The sequence below is a fragment of the Ostrea edulis genome, chromosome 2 (assembly GCF_947568905.1).
Source record: "Ostrea edulis chromosome 2, xbOstEdul1.1, whole genome shotgun sequence".
Taxonomy (NCBI): domain Eukaryota; kingdom Metazoa; phylum Mollusca; class Bivalvia; order Ostreida; family Ostreidae; genus Ostrea; species Ostrea edulis.
Window position 1 is genome coordinate 41,840,877 of NC_079165.1, and position 19,127 is coordinate 41,860,003.

The 19,127-nt window shown below is 35.2% G+C and overlaps 1 protein-coding gene across 2 annotated transcripts; it reads right to left on the reverse strand.

The window, feature by feature from the left end:
- Positions 1-1,866: 1,866 nt before the first annotated feature.
- Positions 1,867-15,517, reverse strand: LOC125680499 (obg-like ATPase 1). 2 transcript variants are annotated; one of them, XM_048920136.2, is made up of 12 exons: positions 15,451-15,517; positions 12,724-12,844; positions 12,191-12,273; positions 12,006-12,066; positions 11,020-11,147; positions 10,124-10,299; positions 7,043-7,117; positions 5,718-5,815; positions 3,949-4,089; positions 2,704-2,800; positions 2,469-2,591; positions 1,867-2,216 (listed from the first exon to the last, which is right to left on the reverse strand). In XM_048920136.2, exons 2-12 carry the CDS (start codon positions 12,822-12,824, stop codon positions 2,106-2,108), a joined length of 1,194 nt encoding a protein of 397 aa, XP_048776093.1. In that variant the 5' UTR covers positions 12,825-12,844; positions 15,451-15,517; the 3' UTR covers positions 1,867-2,105. The 2 variants fall into 2 exon arrangements, with proteins under 2 accessions (XP_048776093.1, XP_048776094.1); XM_048920137.2 differs by having other exon boundaries at positions 15,357-15,485.
- Positions 15,518-19,127: the final 3,610 nt, after the last annotated feature.

The window sequence follows — 19,127 nt, forward strand, 5'->3', positions numbered from 1 at the left end:
TTTTGTCTTTTGATATAGGCCTTTGATATTTTATATGTTAGCATACCATGACAAGGCAGTGTGTCGCGTTCCAATTTTGATGATCCCTAAACATGTTTTTAAAAACTATGGAAAATGGAAGGGGAGACATAATTTTAGTGTCCTACAACAATTCCTCCTAGTATTAGAAAGTTCAAGGTACCCTCTGGTCATCGTCACCGGACAGTTTTTCTGATTGATTTGGCTTGGAATCCGAGCCTGGTCTCATTCAGACATTACCGAATGGATCGACCTTGTCTCTTAATCCTGACCTACATGTAGCAAGCATTCTCAGCAAGGTTGTTATGATAGTATAAAAAATCATTGTCTAACAGATATACAGGGAAAAAAATACATCAAAATTTGTATACCCAAGACCATACCTCAAATGCAGAACTATCTGCAAAAAATCGTACAGCTTATCAATACTAGTCGAATTCATTTCATGTTTTAAACCATTTTGATTTTGGTGCAAAATCTAATTTATTGACAGGTTTAAACTCTTATGTTTTTACCAAACGGTAAAATTTAGAACGTCCCTGATGATCATTGAGGAAAAATAAAAGTACCAACCTCTTTACATAGTATCCTGTGTTTATAGCTTTACACGTGGTACTAAGTAATTATTCTAAAGAGGCTTCCTTGATAACTCAAAGGGTGCAAACGTTTATCTCCCTCAGAAATGGTAGCCAAGTCGTCGCTCCCATGTTCTTAAATTGTGGACCACCCAACATGCAAGCTATCCTGCTTACCTTGTTTCTCTTAGTCAGTTTGGTTATGAGCCCCCCAAGATTATTAATCTGTAACACGCTTTTGAACTTGTTCAGATCACTAAAAAGTTAAGAATTAAAATAGTATTGTATTTTATTTCCTCGTTCTTAAACTTCAGAAAACCTCTTTTGATAGTTTTAGCTATACTGACTATACCATTACCCCGGCAGACAGTTCGTATTTCAAATGTCAATATATAAGACTTCAGTAGGTAGAATGTGTTGGCTAAATGCGGCAACTATGAGTATTGAGGGTCAGTCGGTTGGGCAGGCTAAGAAAGCCCCTCAGTAAAAAAAAATTTCTGCTATTTCGTTGTCCCCCTAAGAAACAATGAAATCCATCGATTTGCGAGACATATTGGGCTCTGTTGCATGTAAGGCAGCGGAATCTCGAACGACTTTAACCGATTACTACCCAAACACAGGTAAACTACCCATTCCACGCGAGATCATTGTACCATTTTACAAATGAACTGCATTGCTTCACGCCGACATACTTTTCATGAAGCGCGTTTGTACACCTGAATTTACATCCCCACAAGTCAGTCAAGTTTTGGTTACCCTCCAACATTGATCCCCGCAAATTAAACTTATTCCAGTGGGGATCCGGGTTAGAAGAGGTCCTCAGTACCCTTTGCTTGTCGTAAGAGGTGACTAAATGGGGTGGTTATTCAAATGAGACTGCAAAAACCGAGGTCCCTGCTCAAAGACCGTTGGTGCCGAGCATAGACCTAAATTTCATCGGCAGTGGTGACGTATCCATGAGTGGGAGATTCTCGGGTGGGACGTTAATATACAGTCAACCAATCATATTCCACAGTGGTCTCATTTTAATGGAATGGTTTGGTTTGGTTTTACAGTTTAACGTCCCTCTGAGAATTAAAATGAACAGTTACACATGACTGCACTTCACTGATAAACACAATAGTTACACATGACTGCACTTCACTGTGATAAACAAATGACTGCACTTCACTGTGATAAACACAATACAGTTACACATGACTGCACTTCACTGTGATAAACACTTGCAGTTACTCATACCAAAACATAAAATAACAATGAAAGGAAGGCCAGAAAATTTTCTAAATACTTTTATTTTACATGTGTATGTTTATTAAACATAGAATGAAGACAAAAAGACATTTCTTTTTATCTCTCTTCAATGAACCCCTGCCCCTGTTGCCATTCGAATAAATACAGGAGGAGCATCAATTTAACAATTTCAATCGTCTGCATCATGCCACGCAAAGATCACATTCCGAGTTAATGTCCTTGTAAATTCCCCAAAACACATTCAGAGTTACTCCTCTTTCATCACTTCTTCTTTTTGTCGGAGAGTCCAGCACCAGCATTGAACTTGAATAAAATAATGTCACCGTCCTCCACTACATACTCTCTTCCTTTTTGTCGGTATTTCCCGTTGGCCTACAATTATATGTAAAACATCTGTGACCCAAGATCATCTTCATTTGCTTAACTGAACACCCTCTCCCCCCTTTGAAAAAAAAGTAATGTCTACACATACATACAGTGTCACTGTAAAAATGTCCATAGCATTAAGACTGATTACAAAAGAAATCTTATTGATTAAAACGTATCTTACAGACATCAAAATTCAAATTGGTGAGAGATTCAGTTTTCTCGAAAACAAAAACTGGTATGGAATAAATAAACCACCTTGCACTCTGCCTCCGATCCGAATTCCTTGAAGTCAGCATAGTTCATGATTTCAGCCATGATGAATCCTCTTTCAAAGTCAGTGTGGATTCTTCCAGCAGCCTGAGGCGCCTTTGTTCCCTTCTGCAAATACAGACAAGGTGAAGAAAATGGTAAATGAATTTCTTTTGTATTTCCCATTACTCTGACATAAACATAACATAAAGAGAGACCCTGAAACTAAATAAATGTTTACCTGGATTGTCCAAGCTTTCACTTCGTCTTTGCCAGAGGTGAAGAAGTACTGTAGGTTTAATGCCTTGTATCCATTGACAATGATCTTCTCTAAGGCACTGAAATGTGTACATTAACCATTACATTTTCTATTTGTGTTATCAAAGTATTAACACAGTGTCCACCCTTATCAGCCACAATAATCATTCATAAAATCCATTTCATACTTGTGGCAGCAGTTTCAGTCACATGATAAACCAATGACATGGTCATTATCTTTGGTCAATCTAAACTTGCATTTCAAACCAATTCCTTTACTGACATGTTTTTAAACTTAGTGAAAGTCATAGTGTACTATAAAAAATTCACACTCTAATACAAATGAACTAAAGATTACTTGCGGGAAACTTTTAAAGGAAATTTGACACTATTCTGACCATCATCAATAGCTGGCTACTTTTGTAAGATAAAAATTAGTCTGAGAGCCTGGATTCTGATGCAAAAAAACTTTTCATTTATATATATACATATATATAAAAAAAAAAGCCCCAAGAATTTCAATTCACATCTCGCTTGATTTATTCATGGATTTATTGTTTATACATCCCGTCAAGAATTTTTCACTCATATTGTGACGTCACCAGCTGTAGGTGAAGTACCACTAATCAAACCTATGCTTAGCACTCGTGGTCGTAGCAGTGAGGGTTCTTTATCATGCTAATGCCTGCCGCAACATGGGAACTCCGTTTTTAAGGTCATATTTGAAAGACCAGCGATTCTCACTTCTACATGCCGAGCGTTTGGTGAAGGAGCAACCACTACCTATTCTAATGACTTAGGTTTGACGCTATTCAGATCTCAGAGAAATTATCTCTGTCCGACAATAACTCTGAATTTGCATAAAATTAATCTTTTTGCTCTTCAGATAAACATCTTTTACAATTCTACAGTGGGTAGTGTCTACTTGTATGTCTGTAAGTATATTTACATTCCTCAGTAAATCAAAATTGTTTTCATATGCTGAAAATATTTCCAACGGAAAAATGACCTATACAAAAATTTCACCGTTCTGTTTACTTGACCTTAGATGAAGGTTGAAACAGGCATTACTGTGTCTGCTGCCAGATTCTATTCATGTTTTTCATGAATGATTATCGTTTAGAATAAAAATAAAACTACAGTTAAATTACAGAGCAGTTGTAGTTTCTTACCAAACCATTGGAATCAACCTAGAACATTTATAGAGCTACAAATGAAAACTGGCCACCTGGTGATTTTGGCTTCCTCTAGGTATTGTTTCTGTTCCTCCTCTGTCAAGTCCATCAACTTCAGTTCGACGGCACAACTCATCAGGATCACCAGGGCTCCAGGGTCATTCTTGTCAATCCATTCCTTGATTTTTACCAACCTGTCAATAATCACTATGAGTAATGATCAATCTAGGAGAAGATATGTTTACATAATGCTTAATACATGCTTAATACATTCATGTACTAAAAGTTCGGTTTTATTATTGACAAGTTTATCAGATGTGATCTTCACTTCGAATTCACCTCATTAAAATTAGGACACCAAAACTTTACTTCATATATTAATTTAACAACTCATTCTTGTAAAGTAGATGAATGCTGAAAGAGCACTTCTTGAAAATATTATTCTGCAAAATTTTTGTGTCTACAGCAATGTATACCATGAACACTGTTCCCATACAAACATTTGCCAGTTCTTTATTGAAACAAAATCACTACATGAATAATTTTCGTCATATCCAACTATGTACAGCTGAGACGAGAGCAATGCACAAGCTTCACTATACCTGTCCAATATATTCAGAAATTCAGGAGTAATCAAAAGAAAAGATTAACATACAGATAAATCATTCATTGACCAAAAAATGGCTCTGAATGGTTCTTTCAACATTTCTCCAATATCAGAAAGTATCAATGAAATGTTGGTTCTAAAACGGCTTTGTTAAATATTAACTAAAGAAAGATTCCAATCTAATAAAGTATAACTTGGGAACAAAATCATTCTTTTCCATGATATACTTGGCACCAACACCTTGGGGAACATGTACATCAGGTTTGATCATCCCAGCCTTTTTAGTACTGGTTTTCCCTCATCATTTCCCATGATAGTATGACATTGACCTTTGAATTTGAGAAATAACAGAAATATTTTCTCTCATCATAGAAAACAGGTACTATATTTGATTATAAGAAGTCTTTATCAATACTATTTTTACCTTTACCACAAGGTGCTGATGGACGAACAGAAATACAACAGAGAGACACCCACTGCACCATACCATAATACAACTAGTCAAAGATAGATGAATATGTGGATTAAATTTGATTGTCCTAGTTTTACACTTTCTATCTTGTTTTGTGCCTATAAGTTTGATTATCCTAGCTTTACACTTTCCATCTTGTTTTGTGTGTATAAGTTTGATTATCCTAGCTTTACATTTTCTATCTTGTTTTGTGCCTATAAGTTCTAGCTTTACACTTTCTATCTTGTTTTGTGCCTATAAGTTCTAGCTTTACACTTTCTATTTTGTTTTGTGCCTATAAGTTTGATTATCCTAGCTTTACACTTTCCATCTTGTTTTGTGCCTATAACTTTAATTATCCAAGTTTTACACTTTCCATCTTGTTTTGTGTCTATAAGTTTGATTACCCTAGCTTTACATTTTCTATCTTGTTTTGTGCCTATAAGTTTGATTATCCTAGTTTTACACTTTCTATCTTGTTTTGTGCCTTTAAGTTTGATTATCCAAGATTTACACTGTGCCTATAAAAGTACCCATGTAAGTTTGGCCTTGACCTTGAAAAACAAAAGGCTTTTTTCTCTAATCATTGGGAACATGTGTATGAAGTTTGAAGATTCCAGTCTTGCATGAGGAAGTCTTGTTTATTACCTGAGTGCTAGGTGCGGCCAGACAACACTGCATTACACCATAACATGACCTGCCTATGAAAGGCATATCAAAATAGGAATCGAGTTATACAACTTACAACCTGTCAACAAACTTACCATTTATTTTTCTTTCTCGTATAATCTTTCACTGACAGATTAACTAAGTATATCACAGGCTTTGATGTTAAAAATAAATGATGATTCAATATCTCAATCTGAAATATACAAAATTAAAGCATGAATATGATTCTGAACCTTTAACATTAAAATGTAGTGTTGTCTTTCAATTTGGGATTTCAAAGTGAAAAAGTGGATACTTTGATATAAACAAGAGGTACTGTGAGCAATGCTCACTAAGAATACCCCCCGCTTACCCCAATCTCCCAAAGGGTGTTGGTAATAGGTATAAACTACCTCTTTTCTGAGTGTAAAAAACAAATGGCATGACAAACCGAACCATATTGCTACTTCGATGTCCAGTGCGCGTGACCTTTGACCTTTTGACCCCAAAATCGATAGGGAACATCTTCATCCCATGGGTAGTCCATATGTATGATATGGTGACTGTAGGTGGAAAGGATAACGCTTTAGAGCCCGGAAACCATATTGCTACTTCGATGTCCAGTGCGCTTGACCTTTGACCTTTTGACCCCAAAATCGATAGGGAACATCTTCATCCCATGGGTAGTCCATATGTATGATATGGTGACGGTAGGTGGAAAGGATAATGCTTTAGAGTCCGGAAACCATTGCGTCTACAGATGGACGGACGGACAGACGGACAACCCGATTCCAGTATACCCCCCCCCCCCCCCCACAACTTGTTGCGGGGGGTATAATAATTGGCACATGTTTACACTTTCATGAATGTGGGCTTTGGTAAGACATGTAGAGATGTTGTGGGTTTGGTGAGACATCACATGTACAGATGTGTTGTGACTTTGGTGAGATATGTACAGATGTTGTGGGTTTGGTAAGACATGTAGAGATGTTGTGACTTTGGTGAGATATGTACAGATGTGGTGACTTTGGTAAGACATGTACAGATGTTGTGACTTTGGTGAGATATGTACAGATGTGGTGACTTTGGTAAGACATGTACAGATGTTGTGACTTTGGTGAGATATGTACAGATGTGGTGACTTTGGTGAGATATGTACAGATGTTGTGACTTTGGTGAGATATGTACAGATGTGGTGACTTTGGTGAGATATGTACAGATGTGTTGTGACTTTGGTGAGATATGTACAGATGTTGTGACTTTGGTGAGATATGTACAGATGTGGTGACTTTGGTGAGATATGTACAGATGTGGTGACTTTGGTGAGATATGTACAGATGTGGTGACTTTGATGAGATATATATAGATAATGTTACTTTGGTGAGACATGTACAGATGTGTTGTGGCTGTGGTGAGATATGTACAGATGTGTTGTATATACCTCTTTAGAATCCCATGTTCCCATTCTGACCCACTTTTTATTCTCCAGTAAATCCCTCACTTTACTTAGACAGTCCTGTAAATTAGAAAATATTTGTACAATTTATATAAATACACATTCTTAATGAACCAAGAGGCCCATGAGTCAAATCACTCACCTCAGTTACAATGGCCCTGCCATTGTTCAGCAGTTCTGATTCTTAAAAGAATTTTTTATCAATCTTTATTCCCATGAAAAAATTTTGATTCCATATTGTGGCCCAAACTTAGTCCCAAAGGGTCATGACAAAACTGAAAATGAATTCGCAGAACACGGATATGCCTAAAACCAATATGACTAACATGACACAACTTCATTTCGAGAAGAAGATGAACATGTGAAAAGTTTACAGACAGACAAACGACAGACAAAAGGTGATCAGAAAAGCTCACTTAAGCTTTCAGCTCCGGTGAGCTAACAATGCATTTCTGCTATATCTTAATTGTCTCCCCTATGGAAAGAGGTGTGGTCTATTTTGGAACAAACTTAAATCCCTTTTATCAGGTGAATACTTTGTTCCAAGTTAGGCTGATTTGCCCAATGGTTCTCGAGAAGGTTTCTAAAAGTTGTCAATGTTTCTTTACTATTTTATTATTATCTCCCTTTGGAGAGAGACATGGCCCTTAATTAAAACAAATTTGAATTCCTTTTACCAAAGAAAGCTTTGTGCCACCTTTTTTGGAGAAAATTATTTTTAAATATCGTCCATGTATTTTCCCTATTTTGTAATTATCTCCCCTTGTTTTGTGTCAAATTTGATTTAAATTGACCCAGTGTTTTTGGGGATAAATCAAAACAGTGAAAAGTTTACAGACAGACAGACGACGGACCACATGTGATCAGAAAAGCCCACTTGAGCTTTCAGCTCAGGTGAACTAAAACAAGAAATGTTTGTAAAACACATATGCCCCCCATGGTGCAAAATTGAAAAGGGTTATACACACACACATCATTTAATTGAGAGTAGTATCATCAATTCAAAATATTGAGCAGACAATATCTTCCTATGTCAAGAGTGGATTGACCATGTGACCTAAAAATCAATAGGGGTCATCAACTCCTGAAAATGTACCAGTGTACCAAGTTTGATGTCTGTCAAGATATTGAACGGACAGTATATTCCTATGTTCCTATGTCAAATTGACCCTTGACTTTTGACCATGTGACCTTAAAATAATTAGTAGTCATCTTCTCCTGAAGATGTACCAGTGTACCAAGTTTGATGTCTGTCAAGCAAAGGGTTCTCAAGATATTGAGTGGACAGTATATTCCTATGTACAGTTTAACCCTTAACCTTTGACCACGCGACCTCAAAATCAATAAGTGTCATCTTCTCCTGAAGATGTACCAGTGTACCAAGTTTAATGTCTGTCAAGCAAAGGGTTCTCAAGATATGGAGCAGACAGTATATTCCAATGTCCAGTTTGACCCTTGACCTTTGACCATGTGATCTGAAAATCAATAGGGGTCGTCTTCTCCTGAAGACGTACCAGTGTACCACGTTTGATGTCTGTCAAACAAAGGATTCTCAAGATATTGAACGGACAGTATATTCCTGTTTAGTGTGACCCTTGACCTTTGACCATGTGACCTCAAAATCAATAGTGGTGGTCTTCTCCTGAAGTCGTATCAGTGTACGAAGTTTGATGTCTGTCAAGAAAAGGGTTCTCAAGATGTGTCTGTGTGATGTGTCTGTGTCTGTGTAATGTGTCTGTATCTGTGTGACCTTTGACCATGTGACCTCAAAATCAATAGGGGTCATCTTCTCTTGAAGATGTACCAGTGTATCAAGTTTGATGTCTGTCAAGCAAAGGGTTCTCGAGATATTTGACAGACAGTATATTCCTATGTCCAGTTTGACCCTTGACCTTTGACCATGTGACCTCAAAATCAATGGGGGTCATCTTCTTCTGAAGATGTACTGGCGTACCAAGTTTGATGTCTGTCAAGCAAAGGGTTCTCTAGACATTGAATGGTCAGTATATTCCTATGCCCAGTTTGACCCTTGACCTTTGACCATATGACCTCAAAATCAATAGGGGTCATCTACTCCTTAGGATGTACCAGTGTGCCAAGTTTGATGTCTTTCAAGCAAAGGGTTCTCAAGATATTGAGCGGACATTATATTCCTATATCCAGAGTAGATTGACCCTTGACCTTTGACCTGAAAAACAATAAGGATCCTCTTCTACTCATAACTAACCCACATATGAAATATCATTATCATCAAGTGAATGGTTCTCAAGATATTGAGCGGACAACACATGGTCTACAGACCGACCGACCGACAGGTGCAAAACAATATGCCCCCTCTTTTTCAAAGGGGGGCATAAAAAACTTGCCTACATCGTCAAAATCTGAAATTGTTGGCCTGAAAAACTACTTATTAATTTATATTTTTGGGGGGACTTTAACAACAAATTGTACCTTTGTGGTTCTTGAGAAATAGATTTCTTAAAGAATTCCAGATGTAATCCCCCCCCTCTACTGTGGCCTCATCCTGACCCCAGGGTCATGGTGTGACTACTTGAATCCACACTAAACTACAATGCTTGAATATCAACATGACACACATTCTGGGGAAGCAGAATATTTAAAGAATTCTTTAAATTTGTACACTCTTATTAAGTCTCTGCCCTGTGCTGGGAATCACAGTGTGAACAAACTGGAAACTACATTACATGGAGATCCTTGCATAATAATTTGAAAAGATGTGCTCTTATGATTTCTGAAGAACTGTTTTTCTGATTTCTGTGTAAAATTGAATTCACTATTATAACCTTCCTGACCTATGAGTCAAATTTAAATCTTCATTAATTATGCCTTAAATGTAAGCTTTAGCTCCACTGATTCTGTGGGTCTGTCAAAAGGACTTTTCAATATTCCTAAAAATGATATACAATAAAAATGAAAGCTACGATTTAAAATTTCATAAATCCAGCATGCTTCTTACAAAAGATCAAGCAAGGTCCTTCTCAACAAATAATTCATAAACTAGTTATGGAAAACTCCAGCTGTACAACTATTCTCAATCCAACTTACATATTCTGGCTTTTTGGATTTATCGCCTCCCCGAGCCACCGTTCTTTCCATTCCTCCTAAATGTTTGTCGAGATACTCCAGGTCTTTAAACATCAGTTCCTCATGAATGATGTCTAAATCTCTAGAGGGATCAACGTCACCTTCCACATGTACGATTTCTTCATCATCAAAAGCTCCTACCAATGGGAAAGGTAATTTATAACTTATTCCCTTTCAGTTTAAAGATTTAATACTAAAAGCATCATTATCTCAAAAGAAAAATTAACTTTTGTATAAGATGATACAATTACATTGCATAAAGTAAAAACAGAACTTTTCTAAAAAAAAAAAAAATTAACTACAGTCGGACCTCATTACCTTGAACTCAATGGGGACCGAGAAAAACTTCATAGATTTGTTACAGATCAAGATATTGAGGTTAAAATACATATTAAAGAAAATGTAGTTGGAACTTTGACATATTCATGGATATTCAAGATATTGATGTCTGAGATGTATATCAAAGTATATCTAATATCATTCCACATAATACTATGTTTTATAATTCTATGCATCTGCCTCAAAAATGAAATGAACTACATTTTTATGAATCAAATACCATAAATGGGTACTTTTGGTGCACTGAAAATGTTGGATTTCTTGGCAGATGAGGAAAATTAACCAAAAATAGAAGCAGGTTTATGTTATGAAATCTTATTACAGTAAAATACATTATAACGAACCTTCAAGCCCAGCAAAAAACAGTTTATCATAGCCAATTGTATCTAATTCAATTTTTGATATTTTAATCCCAGTGGCGAATAAATATTACTTTGCAATAAGCGTGAATTCATTATCAACATGTTCATTGTAAGTGAGTTTTACAGTATACATCATTTGTACCAAACAATACGTACTAACAACATGAAAGATTCCATCACAAGCACTTATATTGGACAGAAAGGCATTTCCAAGACCCTTTCCCTCGTGTGCACCTTTAACAAGTCCGGCAATGTCTACTATGTTCAGGTAGGCTGGTACCTTACTACAATATGCAAAGTGAATTCAGTATATTGAATACATCATATGATTTCAATAAATAGGATCCATCTGATCAGGTGACTGCAATTTACTGGATACATCACGAGCTTGCAGTATATTGGATACCTTACGTAATTGCAGTGATTTGGATATGTAATGCTGTATAAAACAGCGTTCCTGTATTGATTTTCAATGCATTCACAAGCAACTGCACATCCTCAAGCATATAATATCAATACATAATTTTGCTCATTTTCATACAGTCTCAGTTGCAAATATTAAATGTTTCACCCTAGAAATAGATTGGACCCCCCCCCCCCCTTCAAACAAGATGTGTTTGTGAAACAATGATGTACACGTATGACAGAAAAGTAATTCTGGTACCCAAAGAAAGGTCTTATCACAAGAATATACACTGTACATGTGAAATATGAAAGCCCTACCATTAACCATTCCAAAGTGATAGCCTAGATTAAAGTTTTTCAAAAGTAGGTCAAAGTCATAAGGAATACACATGTGAAATATGAAAGCTCAATCACCAACAAAGGTTAAAGTTTTCAAAAGGTAGGTAAAAGTCAAAGGTCAGAGTTACAAATTTTGGTACCAAAAGGTCTTGACATAAGGAATACACATGTGAATTATGAAAGCCCTATTACCATTTAATCAAAGGTTATGGCTGTCGAATCTCCAATGACAGGAGAATACAACTTGCCATGGGTGTACGGACTATCCCCTCCCTCTGTGGAAAAAATTCATCAAGCAGTCAGGTAACCCCTTTACCTAACTTGTCAATTACATTTGAGTTAGTGTTAATGTCAAACTCTGGAAAAGACAGGAAATTTCACTCTATTTTCTATTTTACCTAGCAGGTTTGTAGTGGGTACACAGATGATCAAATCTCACATCCGGTACTGGAACGCGACCTGTCAAAATAAAACATTTAAAAATTAATCCAATCATACAATTCCTAAGAACTAAATTTACATTACATGCAGCAGCTCTCAAGGAACCGATTTCTAGTATAAATCTGATATTAAGTCTACTCACTTTCATTTGGGTCAATGGTACAGAAAGGAAAATTTTCAGCAGTTGCAGCACTTTTGGTTAGAACATTAAAAAATGTTGACTTCCTAAAAAAAAATTTTAAAAATCTTGAAAATACACAACACAAGCTTTAACTACAAGATTTGCATTTAGTGTTAAATCTAAAGCAAACTAGCATGGTGCCACACCATGCCCTTTTTAACTGCACCATGCCCTTTTTACTCTATAATTTTTTTTTTAAATATCTGTTAATATAAACAATTGTTCTTTATTTCACAAGGTTACTTGAAAAGTTTTAAAATCAAGGCAGCAGGTACTAACTTTTAAAGAGGCTAAATGATTATTCTATTACTATCATAGTATGATACAATGAAAGTGCCCTGAAATTGTCTTGCCGCAACGAAAAGTGCCCTTTTGAACATATGATATGTGTGCCCTCTCTAGATCCTAGATTTAACACTAGCATTAATACTTTGTCAAAAGAAATAAATGGATGCATATATACATTTCAGAAACTGGATCAAAATATAAATTACCCCACATTTGGTAAGCCTACAATTCCAATCTTTAAGTTAGTCCCCATCCTCCCAATGAGAGGAGGAGGACCAGTGGCTTCATCCTTTTTCTTTGGTGGCATGATGACACGATTTACACCCACTGAAAAAAACCCTCACAAAATACACAATTATAATGATAAATACATAAAAGGAATCAGTGACAGAAAATGTACAGACGACTCCAAAAAATATTTAAAGTCAACAGACAGCAAAAAAAAAAAAACCTTCATAAATTCATTTATCATCATTTATACAGATTTTTATGGTTTATTGTTTATACAGTAACAATTTACGAGTGCATGCTACATGTATTTGAAAGAGGAATGTTTATACTTGCATAATCAGACTGAGTCTGAATCAATTTTGTATATTTTGTCTATTCTTCTGGACAAAGTGAAATAATTTGTGTTTGTCATTGGATAAATAAGGAAATGCCTTTGACCATGTTGACAGTAGACTATTTACTCTTGAGCATTCAACATTTAAACAAAAACATGCACTAGTGTAATAGCAAGCGAAGCAACAAGCTCGCTCCAATGATTACACATGTGATTCACGTGATTTGCTCTTCATCATCTGAAAAATGATGGGGATTACTCAAAAATGTCTCCATCACTGTGGTATACTTCATTGACAACCCCGTCAGTAAATAAATAGATTGTTGGGAAAGTACCACAGACGTTTTTAAATTCCGGACAAGCTTTCTCCTACCTTCGTACGTCTTGTTATTGTTAAAAGTAATGTTGCAAAATGTTAAGGGTCTTCGCTTGTCTCAAGGGGGACCAACGATCATACAAAAAAAAATCTCAAAGCTGCTACTAGCAAATTGTCACATGTCACAATATAAACAGGTCCAGTCCAAAGACTCTTTCTACCTATGTAGCTACTTATAGCTACCTAGATATTTAAACCTACTCCAGGTAGCTATTTTTACCTTCACTTTTTCCTTTTTCCTCTACATGCATTTTAGGCCATGCCAATTTGTAATCTAGTTCGTCGGATTCGCCGCTTCTATTTGTAACAAATCCAAATTATAATATTATCAAAAAATAATATCCGCCCGCGTGTTCAAAAATATCCGTAAATATTTTTTTTTAGTTTTTACAATAAGCGCACAAATAACTTTGATGTATATGCTGACAAATGACAGAAGCACGGACTCTCGAGAAATTTCCTAACAGTGTAATTACGGTTAAGTTATTCATGATGTCTATCTTAATATGTACGATACTTCATAACACTGGATTGGAAGTTGTTCGTTATGCTGGAATCGAACTGGAAGCCGATGAAACTTTTGAAGCGCTATTCAATGCCACTATTTAGAGAGCATTGATAGCATATGATTGATTGTTTGATTAGCCTATATATTGACCGAAGTCTCTTTTGAGAATATTTCACTCACATGAAGACGTTACCATTGCCGGTGAAGGGCTGCAAAATTTAGGCCAATGCTCAGCGCTTATGGCACTGAGGGATCTTTATCGTGCCAAACCTGCTGTGACAAGGATCTCAGTTTTTGCAGTCCTATCTGAAGGACCGCCCCATTTATTCGCCTCTTACAACAAGCAAGGGGTACTGATCGATGACTATTTTAAACCGGACCGACAGTTAACGACAAATTCACAAAAGGTTTGGTGATGTCATATCAAAATTCAAGAAAATGCTCAAAGCGATGCAATGGATATTGCAGTTGCAATGAATGTCAAAACTGGATGTGTCCCTAGCAATATGCATATCTCTGAATCGAAAGTTTGTAGAAATGAAACTTAAATAAAATGCTTCAAAAAGACCTTATCAGTTAATGTTGCAAAGTACATGTATTAGGTATAAAGAAAATAAGTCTTTGAAACCTGAAATACTTCTTATTTATTGTAAACTATATCAACAAAGTTGAAAAATATTAAGTTCATATGGTAAACAAATGATATTTGATGATTTTAGATCTTTATTTTTAGGCGCCCGCTTTTAAAATCACACTTAATTCAATTAAAAATATTTATATTTCTTGTATTCGCTCGCCTCATAATTTTTATCTCCAAAATTAAAAATAATATTTGTAAAATAATTTCGCCCTCTCGCCTCACTTTTTTTGTTTGAAAATCCGAAGAACTATTTTACAAATTGGTGTGGCCTTATGGCAAAATGTAGGAACGACTCAATATGGTGTGTACCAAATTTCTTGATTTACTTACACTGACGGTGCAGTGAATACCACAAAAATGTTGGACAAAAACTGATTGCTTTCTAACCTCTCAAATTTGCATCAATAACTACACCCAGTTCCATTTTCTAGGAGCTTTGGATCAAAGCTACGTGATAAGAAGTCTAGAATGTCTTACAAATCTGTATTAATTTAAAGTTTACCTTCATTCAATAGGTGAAAATAAAATAAAACTTAATTTGGCATCTTTTACAAACCAAACGTTTGTGGCATGTATGTATCCAACTAACAAAATGGTCCATGAAACTAAATTGTGCGAACAATATGAATATTTCAACACATAATTTAACATAACATAAACTTGATATGTTGATGTCGATCAAGACCCCATAGCCTCTCTTGGCTGTTTGCATCTCTACACAAGGTAATTAGAAAACAGCGATATATTTACCCTTTTAAGAACGTTCAAAAAGAACAAAAATATCGTCCCTTTCACGTATAAACCACAAAACAGAAAGAAAAGCTGTAAATATGTTGATAGTTACCGGCAAATAACGTGGTTTACCCAATATGGCGAAATCTCACAGGAAACGGAAGTTTGTGCTGCCATCTACAATGTATCTTTTTTTTCGATCCCGATGAAAATAGTGTTTCATTTTATTATTATTATTTTTTTTTTTTTTTTTCATTTTAAAGTTTAGCATTAAATTGCATATCATATTCAAATCTAGGATGAGTGAAATTTCATGCAACCAATTTATCGATAAATGATTATCACGCAACCAATTTATCAAATGATTATAGAACATTTAGACGTCAAAATTCGAGTTCACACTCATAAATATTTTTGAACTTCATCTTTTAAAGTACATAAAACTAATATGCTGCAATGGATCCTTTAAAGCTAGCCAGATTCAGTGTAAATTGGACAAGAAATGTAGAAGCTATAATTTTTTTTTAAATGTGTTAATTTCTATGAAATACATAGGGGAAAATTAATCTGTTTATGATATTGTATTGCATATAGCTGTAACTTATCAGATGATACTGAAGGCATGGTAAATGTATATGCTGCCCTGGTGGTGTAAAAAAAAAAAAAAAAAAAAAAAAAAAAAAAAAAAGTCTAAAATAGAAAACATTCCACAAGAGTAAAAGGTACAAATTTTCAGCTTTTATCAACTATACCAACCTTCCATCACAATTTTAACAAAGTTATTTGCATTTCGAAGCTTATCGCAAGAATGTAATAAAACTTTCTAGATCGTTGCAAAATCTCAGTTTATATGTATTATACGATTTACCTTGCAAAATGAATAAATAAAAATAAATAAATGTTTATTCGATATATATACATATATATCACAAATAAACATACATAAATAACAAGAGGCCCACAGGCCTTATCGGTCACCTTAATACTAGTGAAAAAGTATCACTACTTCCATGGGCTAAGAAATCTAGAAAAAAATCCTGTTCTGAATATCTAAACTAAATTCTTATGTTCAGTAACAGTATAAAACAAGATGTGTTCTTAATACTTGACTGCCCTCAAAAGTGCATACACTGATGAAAAGCTTTAGATAATAGGTGTATTAACATTAATACATCAAAAGATATGACTAATCTGGACTTATCTTAAAGTCATAAATTCACCATATTTTGTACATCCTTTTCTGCTATTCCTAAGTATGCATTTAGATTTTATATAGTATCAGCAAACTTACACATAAATACTATATACTAAGTTTGACCCCACCCTGGGGTCAAAACCCTTACTCTGGAGGAAATCAAATTTACAATTCTGGTAAAAGACTACCTGCTCTATCCATTTAGTTTCAATTTAGTATCAAAAGATTGCACTAAAGAAAATGTTATTTAAGTGTTTTACACATAAACACTATATAACAAGTTAGGCCCCGCCCTGGGGTCAAATCCCTACCCCGGGGATCGTGAAATTTACAATTTTGGTAGAGGCCTTCCTACTCTACATCACTATGCATTTAGTTTTTCTTACATGTGTGTGGTTTTAGATTTTTGAAAAATTGTCATTTTGGGGCAGTTTTTGTCCTGTCCCTAAGGCCCCAGGGGTGCAGGAATCCTCAGATTTACAATTTATGTTCCCTTTGTTCCAAATATGTTACCATTTGAAAAGAATTGGAATGATAGTTATCAACAAATCGTATAAAATAGTTGGGAGCTTGTATCACTCTTTTGATGGTGAAATCATACTTCAAGTGTTATAACGAGCAATAACATTTTGGTGTAATGAACATCCTTAAACTCCTTGTATGAGCATGAACTTGAAAAAACCCTTATGAACTAAATTGCAGAATTCACACACACAAATAAAACACTACATAAAACTGGATTTAACGACTAAAACTTCTATAAAAATAACAATATAATTGTAAAGAGCTATCACAGTGCTAATTAATAAACTGGAAATGATGCGTTCTCAGCAATATCCCTCCAATTGCTGTCATTTGATGATACTTAACACTTTTTCTGAAGGTACCACTGAGATATAGATCTACAAGTCATGACAAGAACACCTGTTGTATGTCCCCCCCTCAAATCACTTCAATTTTTCGCGCTCTGTGGGTCGAACCTCCCAATTAATAAATGTAACCCTTACACTCTTCCAAATAAAGGTAAACACGGGATTTGAATGTCTCTTTCAAGCCCACTTAATGATCAGTATCGGACGAAATGAAAGCAAAAGACCAGTTCCCCTTTTCATCCCGGAATCAATTGAACACGACGTTAAGAGGAGGAAAACGCTATGTTGGATTTAATTAGCAATGTTTCTCAAATAGCATTTGTATACCAAGATACCCTCATTTAAACGGTGAATCTGATGCGTTGATTGAAATTATACAAGCGAGGGTTGAAAATGTTAAACGGGTGATATTGTAATCGCGGGGAATCTTGTACAATATCACATAATGGGCGTCATGTCAGATGTGCACTGTGTTACCCCCGCCAGTCACCTTGTCCCTCCCTCGTATTGTGCTGATGGTAAATAACTCTCCTTTTTTATTTACTTTTGGTATTTTATTGATATTTTGGCCTTTAACTATGACAGGTCGTCATTGTTGGACTCCGTTTACTTAGACTCAAAGTGAGTTGATTGCGATTTCAAAAGCATTATATTTCAATCACAGTAATTCTCACGATGTGTATATATATATTTAGTTTGGGAAAAACATTTTAAAATCATGTCAGAAAGCGTGTGCATTGTACTTTACATATACACATTGAGCAAATTCATGTTTTTTAAAAAGTTATACAACAAGAAAAATCTCAAAATCAATAGATATCAGCAACGCCAAAGTATGGATTCCTTCTGAAATTTAACCGCTTGAGAAACGATCCAAATCGGCACGAGTTGCGTCTCTTCTACCACATTTGAAAAACATTTAGTATTCAATAATGTAAGTCAAATATCGAAGTACTGTCAATAAAAAATACACGGAGAATGTTTTTTATGCGTTGCACATTCTAAGGATGCATATGTGAGTTTATCTCAGAATAAAAAAAATCTATCAGGACTACCTGCGTTAATGATACGGGACATGCAGCCTATACAAATAATTGAACAACAGGATCAGCTAGGTAGAAAATCTAAAAAATGAAAATACTATACAGCAAAACAATATCAAGACAGAGTTTCAAAATTATGGAAGTACAATTTTTCGGAACGACATGTCCCTTTTTCAGGACGATAGAATATGATATAATTTTTTAAAAGATTATTCTAATTTAATCAGAACAAATCTTAAAATATAATATTCTATAAATATACTTTAGTGTCTATAGAATCATTACCCATCAGGTCAATCAGGTCATAGGACATTACACTATCAGGGCATTACACCGACCAGATAGAGTATTTACATAGAAATGAAAACTAAATAAAAATGCCAACTAACACTAAAACTAAACTACAAACCTGATAACAAACAAACGTCTACATATTGAAATTATCGAGTGTTATAAGGGGCAATAGAAAAGTCTATTCGGAACGAGTGTCAAGACTGAACTGACTTAATAAATAAAGTAAAAAAAACTTCAACAAAGAACAGGTCAACTAATCAGTATAATTAGACGGTATATTAATTATTTCTAATGTATAGTGCAGTGGGCAAGTCGCCTTAACTTGCACGGGAAATAGACAACCCCATCCATCACAGTCTTCACTGGTATCTGAGCACGCCGCATC